The sequence below is a fragment of the Sinocyclocheilus grahami genome, unplaced genomic scaffold (genome assembly GCF_001515645.1).
Source record: "Sinocyclocheilus grahami isolate Dianchi unplaced genomic scaffold, SAMN03320097.WGS_v1.1 scaffold30.1, whole genome shotgun sequence".
Lineage (NCBI taxonomy): Eukaryota > Metazoa > Chordata > Actinopteri > Cypriniformes > Cyprinidae > Sinocyclocheilus > Sinocyclocheilus grahami.
In genome coordinates, this window is record NW_015505209.1 from 1613127 (window position 1) to 1623414 (window position 10288).

General features: G+C 35.5%; 1 protein-coding gene across 1 annotated transcript in view; it reads left to right on the plus strand.

Moving 5' to 3' along the window:
• The window catches only part of LOC107573068 (fatty acyl-CoA reductase 1-like), a 41624-nt gene extending 33346 nt beyond the window's left edge, over positions 1-8278 (plus strand). Inside the window, exons 7-11 of the mRNA XM_016259510.1 lie at positions 2437-2582; positions 2778-2990; positions 5820-5949; positions 6139-6266; positions 7720-8278. Of these exons, the coding sequence (XP_016114996.1) occupies positions 2437-2582; positions 2778-2990; positions 5820-5949; positions 6139-6266; positions 7720-7882 (780 nt within the window). The 3' untranslated portion in view covers positions 7883-8278. The remainder of the gene's footprint in view (positions 1-2436; positions 2583-2777; positions 2991-5819; positions 5950-6138; positions 6267-7719) is intronic.
• Positions 8279-10288: the final 2010 nt, after the last annotated feature.

The following is a 10288-nucleotide window of genomic DNA, read 5'->3' on the forward strand; positions in this document are numbered from 1 at the left end:
CTTTCTTTGCGTGAACATTCGGGCGGCATTATGCTAATATTTCTACATAGTGACGTAGACATGTGGGGGCGTGTTAGAATGAGCCGTTTTAGGTAGGCGTGGTTGACTCTTAACTTTTATAAAGAATATCTTTGGATTTGAGACTTTAGTCTTTGCACTAATCTTCTTTATGCACCAAGAGCTTGTAACACTCCAAAGAGAAAGGAAAACTTGAAATCGCATCATATGACCCCTTTAAATATGCCAAGTGTTCTAATAATTTTAACCACAACTGTGTATATATACAGTATGATACTTAATATTTTATATAATAGTATATTTGTTATATATTTAGTATATAATATAGTGTTTAGTATTCAGTATAAAATATTTTATTTATTTATTTATATTAAGTATATTTCTTCTTCTTTTTTTTTGTATATTGTTTAATTTAAAATAAATTACAGTTCTGTTAACTGGTATGAAATACTCTCACCATCTTTAATGTTGATCCCTGAATTTTACAATATGATGCTTTGAAAAAGATCTTAATATTTTAGGGCTGGGTATCGATTCAGATGTCCCGATTCGATTTCTATTCACAAGCTCTCGATTCGATTCTTGGTTTGATTCTCGATTTTTTTTTATTCCATTCAGTGAATATAGTTTTAATACAAATGCTATTGATATTTCTAAAACATGAACATTATGAGTAAATAAAAAATGGTGAGTTAATAAAAAGAAATTAAGAGCCACAGGCCTGTATTTTTAAACCTTTTTAAACAATAATAGGGCCCTATAAAATGTTCTTCTTAATTTTTCTGGTAATCAGATGAAGCCATAAAATATCAATTTAATTGATCCTAATCAAATTAAAATTAAACCCTTTTATTTTTGGCAAACAAAGTGCTGCACAACAGAGGTTTACTCCTAAAATGAAAAAGAAAACAAATGTGATTATTTCTTTAAAAATAAAGATTTATTAGTAGTAGTAGTAGTAATAGTAGCATTGTTGTTACATTGAGTCTTAAGACTGCTAAATAGTCATATATTTCTGACACCGTTTCTTCACGTTAAACTAAACTTTTATTTTGACGGGTTGCCGTGAGGAACTTGCAGCTGCTGTGTATGTGATATGACGGTAGTTTTCTCAAATTAAACGGTAAAATGCTAATGAATTGACTCTCAGAGCAACTGGAGATGATATTCATGTATTCATATCATCATAGTGAGACAACAGAGGCTGAAAACACAGCGAGCATCGTCCGCGCTTTAGTATGCGTGTAGTAAACAAAAGAGTGCGCTGCACCATCCACCATTCATTCATTCATTCATTGCGGAAATCATGGCGTCTTTACGTGTGATGTCAAATACTTCCACAGATTTGTAATATTACTATAGCATTTCACCTGAGCATTGCAAATTATGCATATTGCTTTGTTCTTGGTTCTTGTCAACAGTATCTCTGCCATGATAAGCACTGAATGATTGACAGGCTTTCCGTTATAACATCGCGCAAGGTAAATAAGAGGGTGACATGTAGTGGAGAACACTAACACAAGATCTGACTAACGTGAATCTTATCATTAAAGTGCCCCTATTATGGATTTTTGAAAATTACCTTTCATGCAGTGTGTAACACAGCTCTCGGTGAAAACATCCTGCAAAGTTTTAAATCTGAAAGCGCACCGTGTATAAAGTTTTCTCTCAAAAGAGGCGACACTGAATCATTGAAACGAGTCGTTTTTAAAACGAATCCCAAGCCTTTCATGTTGGCGTCAACATGAAACATTAGCATATTGCCCGCCCATTTGTCGGTCTTTTCGTGTTGAATGAAAATGCAAATTAATTCTTTGCCACTAGGTGTGGCTTTTGGAGCGGTAAAAATAGCGGTTTCACCGGTAACGCTGTACACAAAGCAGCACTGTGCTCACAAACGCTGCTTTGTCAGGCATTACAGGCATGATGAAATGAAAATGAGACCAATTGGACCAATCACCGCAGATTAGCATCAAGCAAAGTGAAATGAGTCGTTGAGCAAGTAAGGTAAAAATAAATGCATATTATAAGACAATGAAAGTGTTTTTTTGCACCTTGCACGCATGTCACCTGTTGTTGGGGACTTCCAAAACCAAAATATGAACCTTTCATTACCCATAATAGGGGCACTTTAAATACTTTCTGAAATAAATACAGGAAAAGATCAATTTGCGGCTTTTGAGAATCGATATCGAATCAACGTCATTTAAAAAAAAAAAACGATTCATCGAAAAATTTATTTTTTTACCCAGCCCTATAATATTTGGGTTATGGCAATTAAATGACCCCAATACTTGTGAATGGAAGAAACCTTCAAAATGTTGCTTTTTAACCCTGAACCAAGTCATGCACAGCTGTGCCGTTTACTGTTGAACCCCTTTTTGTCTCTTAGAATACCATGTTATATCCACTTTCAAGAGGAACCCCCTCGAGCAGGCATTCAGGCGGCCAAATGTAAATCTCACAACCAATCACCTTATCAATCAGTACTGGATTGCTGTAAGCCACAAGGCGCCAGCATTCCTATATGATCTCTTCCTCAGGATGTCAGGAAGAGAGCCCAGGTAAATCCGACTGTTTCGCCCCTTTCCTCCTCACCCGCTTCCTCCTCCACGCTCGGTCTAGCCGTCACGTGTCGCTCTCTACGTGTCTTGGGCAAGGATGCATAACCCACTCGGAGACTGGGTTCTGCACGCTTCCCGCCCACGTGTGTGTGTGTGTGTGTGCTTATCCGTGTGTGATGTGTAGCTCTGTGTTTAAAATGCTCTTGTATGTTGTATGCCTGTATTCCTCTCCACAGAGTACTGCATAAACATGACGTTCAAGACCAACCCCTTAGAACAGGCTTTCAGACGCCCCAATGTTAACCTGCGATCCAACCCTTTTACCAATCAGTACTGGACCACAGTGAGTCACACCCTTCCTGCCCTGCTGTATGACGGGTTTCTCATGTTGACGGGTCAGAAGCCCCGGTAAGGTCTTCAGTACCCGCTTCTCCACCCCTTTGTCCTCCCTCCTCCCCTCCCTCACCTCCAGCACTGGGTGTTGGGTGCGTGGTGTGGCATGGCTGGCAGGCCGGCTGGGAAGGAACCGCTCAGGAACCACCTAGCCTGGCCGTCTGCTCGACTTCATGGCATCGGACAAACGCTGCTGCCGGGCTTCCATAAAGTGCATGGAGTCCTGCACGCTTTTTTTTTTTTGTGGAAAAGGAGATGGATCCATACCATAATACCATCTTTTGTTGTTTTTTCTTCTGATCCATGCCATTAAGTCTTCAAGAGAGGTCTTTTGGTCTGCTCTTGTAGCACATGAATGCATAGTGGATGTTGGGAATGATAGTTTGGTTAACACAGCCTTTACTCACTAAGCAGGTCAGAGTGCTCAGCTCAGATCAAGTGCACTAATATTTTCCATCCAAAAAGCCGAACTGATCAGAGAACAGCACTCATAAATAATGGGGCCAGGTACCAAACTCTCTGCTCTAAGAATTGTTTTAACTCAGTGGTTTTCAAACTTGGGTCGGGGACTATATACTAAATTATACAATTGTTTATAAATTTTATAATAATTTAGAAATTTATTAGAATTTTGATTCTGTTTTCTAAAGACTATTCTGAAATCAAGATAAAAAATGTTATACTGTTAAATAAAAAATATTTTCTCTTATTCTCTTTATATAACTTTCTATGGAAGAGGATTAGGGCCAAGCAATAATAAAAAAAAATAAAACCATCTTGAAATAAAAGTCATTACAGTATAATGTGAGATTAAACTTGTTAAATTTCAAGAAAAACTGTCGAAATAAAATGTTGAGAATAAAATCATTACATTTCAAGAAAAAGTCGTTAACTTGTTCATTTTTGAGAAAAGGATGTTAAATTTCAAGAAAAATGTCCACGAGCATTACTCTCTACGACCTATGCCACTGCAGATGCAGTTTAACACTGTCCAACGAGATCAAATGAACATGACGCGTGTTTATTCTCAGCATTTTATTTTCACATTTGTACTCAAAATTAAACATCCTTTATTTTTTCTCGAAACAACATGTATTCTCGAAATTTTATGAGTTTATTCTCAATTTTATTTCGACTTTTTTTCTCAGTTCTTTCGTGAAACATGATTATATTCTCGAAATTAATGATTTTTTTACAGTGAAAATATATATTTAAAAAAACTATTTAATTATTAATTTATAATGTCTCAATGTGTGTACTATTATTTTTCTCACACCAATGTAAACGCTTCTTTACTCATATTCACTAATATACAGCTGCCTGTATCTCTTAAAAAGGTGGTCTTTCAAAAAAGACGGTCCTTGGTGTTAAAACGGTTGAAAGCCTCTGGTTTAACCCACCAAGATAGAAATTACAAGTTGCACTGGATGCATATTTGACAATTATCCATTCATGCAAAAATGCTTTTAATTGCAGGAAGTAGATGTGTTTGGTACCTGGAGATGAAACGACTAGTTATGCACCTTAAATCTGAGGTCTTTCAGTTCAATGTTACTTTCTGCTCATGCAGATTCAATGAATTTGTTGTGTATTGCTGATATGCATCTGGTTTAAGGTGCAAGTGTTTGTATAATTGATTGGTTTTAACACCATGAGAATGTTTTGAATTTGATTTTTAAAACGAGGTGTTCTAATACAATGCATGTAGTCATTCCCTATCCAATCCATAAGAGATCTTGATGGGGGAAACTGGGCGTTTCTGGACATTTGCATTCAACTTCAACAGTGCTTTGTCAGATAAAGCCTGAAATTTGGCATACTTGTACGTCTGATAGAGTTTATAGAGGTACACACAGCATCACACAGAAAGAATCAAGAATCTTAAGTACACAAATGCGCCCAGGTGCCCAACAAGGTCCTGCAAGGTTTTAACAGTGTGATCATTGTTCAGCCAAATCATGGGAATCCACAGTCGTGTTTGCCAAAGGTTTGTGGTTCAAAAGTGCTGCAGTGGGATCTAACCTGAATCAAATACACCACAGAATGAATGGGTTGGAGAATAATTATTTTTCACTAACTTGAGGAGTATTTGTTTGTGTGTTTATTTGATCTTGGTTCGTTTTATTTTACTTTTTAATATTTATTTTTGTTTTGTTTGTTTTTATTTTATTCTATTTGTTTCATTTTTATTTCGTTTGTTTTATTTTACTTGTTTAATCTTTTTTCAATTTATTCAATTTGTTTCTTTCTTTATTTTAAATTTTATTTGTTTCATTTTAATTTTGTTTTATTTCACTTTTTTTACTGAATCAAACCAAAATATTTTGCTTTATTTGGGAAAACTAACCAGTGGAAGCCAGTTTTTTGCCTTCAAGTAAAAGAAAAAAACAAACAAAATAATTTCTTGTATTTATGACTTTGTCTCACAGTGCAAATTAATATCTTGCAATTGCAACTTTATTTCTCGTAATTGATAGGTGATATCAAACATTGTGACTATTTCATATTTTAAGCTTTATATCACTTTTTTTTTTTTACTATGAGGCAGAAATGGGCTTCACTAATAACCTCTGTTTTTTATATAATAGAACATTGCATAGAATTAAATGTTTTGTTACTATCACTAAACATGAAGTCATTTACAAGCTGTGGTTTCTTCAAACTACTGACGTAGTCTGTCACCATCTGCTCTTATTAAACCGCTTGCCCTTTTGAGGATTAAACGAGAGGAAAAAAAGACACAAACTACACTTTCAGCCCCCATCAAAGCTCATCTAAAGCTAACGCTCACATGTCTCTCCTTTTCTCCCGCTCGCTCCTTGCGTTGTTTCCGTGGCGACGCAGGATGATGAAGACAATCACTCGGTTGCACAAGGCCATGATGGTGCTGGAGTACTTCACGAGCCACTCATGGGTGTGGAACATGGACAACATTACCATGCTCATGAACCAGATGGGATCTGAGGACAAGAAGGTGTGTGTGTGTTTATGTATTAATACACTCAGTCTGCCATTGGCACAGTTAAATGAGTCGCATCTGTGATTCTGAATCATGTCACTTAAAATGTGTTGTCAATGAAACATCCATTCAAGTGGCTCATGGCTCTGACTTTTATCAATGCTTGAAATCAGTGAATGTCTTAAACTTCTTTTTCTTGCTCAGGCATTTAACATTGACGTCAGGCAGTTACACTGGGCAGAATACATGGAGAATTACTGCATGGGCACTAAAAAGTATGTTCTCAATGAAGAGTTGTCAGGACTCCCGGCGGCACGCAAACACTTGAACAAGTAAGTATTGAAGTTGTCTAGGTTACCTTCAGGATAACTAATAAACTAGAGGGACATTCACAGTAATATGGTAGCTGCTGCGCTGTCATATTTAACTGCTCAACTTTGTGGCATTCATGTGGGACAGTGACATGAATGACTTTTGGTCGCTGCGGATAGATGTAAGCATTTGGTTTTCCATTTACATATGTGAAATTTTGCATATTGAATAAAAATTCAAAATGGAAATTCCAAGATGCGCATTCAATTTCCACAATGCACATACATGCCTGCTTGAGGTGGATACATTTATTCACTTGTTTTATAGTCTGATGGAAACGTATTTTCTGAATAAATTCCTAGATGGGCAAAGTCATGTGACTTTTCCTCACTTTTGGGTGGTTAACACAAGGGGGTTTTTTTGTGGCTAGGAATGCATCATATATCAGTATCATACAGGTAATTGGCCAGTATTAGATATTTTTAATTTATTGTTATCAGTTGCAAAACTAATTTTTTATAATCTAACGCTCACTTAGTTAATCTTTAAAAAAGAAAAAAATTAAGACATTAATTTCAAATGTTTCATTTTAGTATTATTTTTAATTTTAGACAAATTAGTATGGAATTGTAATATCGACCATTTATTGTTATCGGCCATAGCTTAGAAAAAATGACTGGCTTATCAGTATTGGCCAGAATTTAGTTTTAATATTACTATATTATTTAATATGACACAATGCAATATATGATTAATATATTAATATTAATATTAATTTTAATATCTAGAGTTTTTAGTGATTTTAAATGTGAAATATATTACTGTTTAAAAGTGGAATAATTAAGGGGTTTTTTTTTTGTTTCTTCTTCTTACCAAATCTGCATTTGTTTGATTAAATGTACAGTAGAATCACTAATATGATAAAATAATATTACAATTTAAAAGGACAGTTCTATTTGAATATATTTTAAAGTGTAATTTATTTCTGTGATGCAAAGCTGTATTTTCAGCATCATTACTCCAGTCTTCAGCGTCACATAATCCTTCAGAAAGCATTCTAATATGCTGAATTTGCTGCTCATTTATTATCAATTATTATTGGTACTCAATTATTAATATAGTTCTTATTATCAGTGTTAAAAACTAATCAAATGTTAAAAGGATTCTTTAAATGGAAAATTCAGAAGAACAGCATTTATTTGAAATTGATCTTTTGTAACATTATAAATATATTTACTGTCACTTTTGATCTATTTAATGCATCCTTACTGAATAGAAGGTATTAATTTTTTTAATTTTTTTTTAATCTTACTGCAAAACCATTGAATGGTAGTGTATCATGCAACAAAAACTGTTTTCAACATTGATAATAATCAGAAATGTTTCTTGAGCAGCTAGTTAGCATATTAGAAGGATTTCTGAAGGATCATGTGAAACTTTTTTTCTTTTTTGTCAATTTTTCTTTTCCTGTAGGCTGCGGAACATTCGCTACACTTTCAACACCATCTTGGTAGTCTTCATCTGGCGCATTTTCATCGCCCGTTCACAGATGGCCAGAAACATCTGGTACTTCGTCGTCAGCTTGTGCTTCAAGTTCCTCTCCTATTTCAGAGCCTCCAGCACAATGAGATACTGAATCCACCCCAACTGTCCTTTCCCACCCCCCTCTCACGATGGCTATGCACACACTTCTGCTTTGCGATACTCCAGACTCTGAGGGTCAAGCGTACGGGCGTAGTATCCGCTATCCTCCCTTCCTGCGTAAATGCACCCTCAACATCACAGGGTGCAAGTGCACTCAACTGCTATGTAGAAAGCATGAATTGTCAGGGCTCGAGGTCTGCGAAGCTCTCTCAGCACAATGAGAGCGACTGCGTTCGTGCCGAGAGCGTTTGAGCATTTACTGTACCTGTTACACATCCTGAACGCAAACAGGTTGTGGGCGACTCTTGATTATTATGGTTTGCATACCTGCTCATTCTTGTTGGCGGCATTGGCCCCTTTCCAACTGTAATCAACGAAGCACAAGGAGGGGGAAAAAATGAGAGCTGGCTTTGTTTCAGCTCTGTGCCTACAATTTAAAAATGACCTTCATCATGTGCCCGATGTCTTTATTCGATTCATGTCTTTTGCCTTACTTCTTTCCGATACCTCTCACCATCTTTGAGACGAAAGTGACTGATGTGTCACCAAATAATAAGCTTGTCTTCAAAATCTCTTATTCAGTCAATACCAAAATGTTATCTTGAAATAAATTTATGTACTACTTGACGTTTTTGTGAAAGCAATCAACCGCTTTTAGTCAAAATTTCTCTGATATTAATAAACGTGTTCGTTTTCCCCAGAAATGCTAGAAAAGGCAAGCCTCAGTTTGTTCACCTGCTTAAACCTGTTGCCTTTTATGAATTATGAGGCTTAATAATAGTGCTGTCAAACGAATAATCGCGATTAATCGCATCAAAAATAAAAGTTTTTATTTATGTGTGTGTACTGTGTATATTTATTATGTATATATAAATACACACACAGTATATATTTTGAAAATCCAAACGAATAATCGCGATTAATCGCATCAAAAATAAAAGTTTTTATTTATATGTGTGTGTACTGTGTATATTATGTATATATAAATACACACACAGTATAAATTTTGAAAATAATTCCATGTATATATTTATATGAATATAATTGATATTATATATAAATATTTTAAATGTTTAAACATAACATATTTTTCTTAAATATATACATGCATGTGTGTGTATTTAAATATACATAATAAATCTACACAGTACACACGCATATATTATGTAAACAAAACCCTTTATTTTGGTTGCTATTAATCGCGATTATTCGTTTGACCGCACTACTTATTTATAAACAATGACAGAAGGGTTTGCGTCGACGGTTCGTCAACAGCCGTTGATGTTTTACAAACAATTTACAGATTCGTTCTGCTCATGTTTTATAAATAAAGCGCGAAGATTGTCTCTTGCCATAATTTATTAGTGTTCAGGTTATGAGCTTTTGTACATAAAACATGTTGTCTTTTGCGTAAAGCTGTCTGAGAATATGTCTGCTTTCAAAACGTACGTGAGATGTACGCTAATTTAGCGTCTTTACGTTCTTTAGCGCTTCGATCGAGTCCGTGTCAGAAGAGGGTAAATGATCATTTGTGTTCTTCTTTCCTTTTTTTACCCAAATTATTTTGTGAACTGTCTGAATGTTGAAGTCATGCGAAAGAGCTAATAGATGTATGTTTTCTATATCATTCTATTTAGATAAAGCACTGTAATTTAACATTGTCTGCTACCAAGTATTTTTCATGTTTGAAATAAATAGGAAGTAATTGTTTATGACACGAAATGACAAGTGAAACGAAGAGATGTAAATGCACCGTATAGGCTACTTTTATGGTCACACGTGCTTCGGATCACAATGTCAAGTTATGTTTGTCATACAAGCCGAACTCTTTGCACAGCTTAAAGGCATAGTTCACCCAAAAATTAAAATTTGATGTTTATCTGCTTACCCCCAGGGCATCCAAGATGTAGGTGACACTGTTTCTTCAGTAGAACACAAACGAAGATTTTTAACTCAAACCGTTGCAGTCTGTCAGTCATATAATGGAAGTGAACGGGAATCACTGTTTTGAGTCAAAAAACATACACAGACACAACCAAATTAAACCCTGCTGCTCGTGATGATACATTGAAGTGTAAAGACAATAAACAATCGGTCTGTGCAAGAAACTGAACAGTATATAGTTTTTTACCTCTGATTCACCGCAATGTCCAACTGTCCTGAGCGCGTTCACAACAGCCGGCGCTGTTTGAGGTAAAAACCGATATAAATACTGTTCAGTTTCTTGCACAGACCGATCGTTTCGGGTCTTTTCACATCAATGTATCATCACGAGCCGCAGGGTTTAATTTGGTTTTGTCTGTGTATGTTTTTTTGACTCTCAAAGCCGTGATTCCCATTCACTTCCATTATATGACTGACAGACTGCAACGGTTTGAGTTAAAAATCTTCGTTTGTG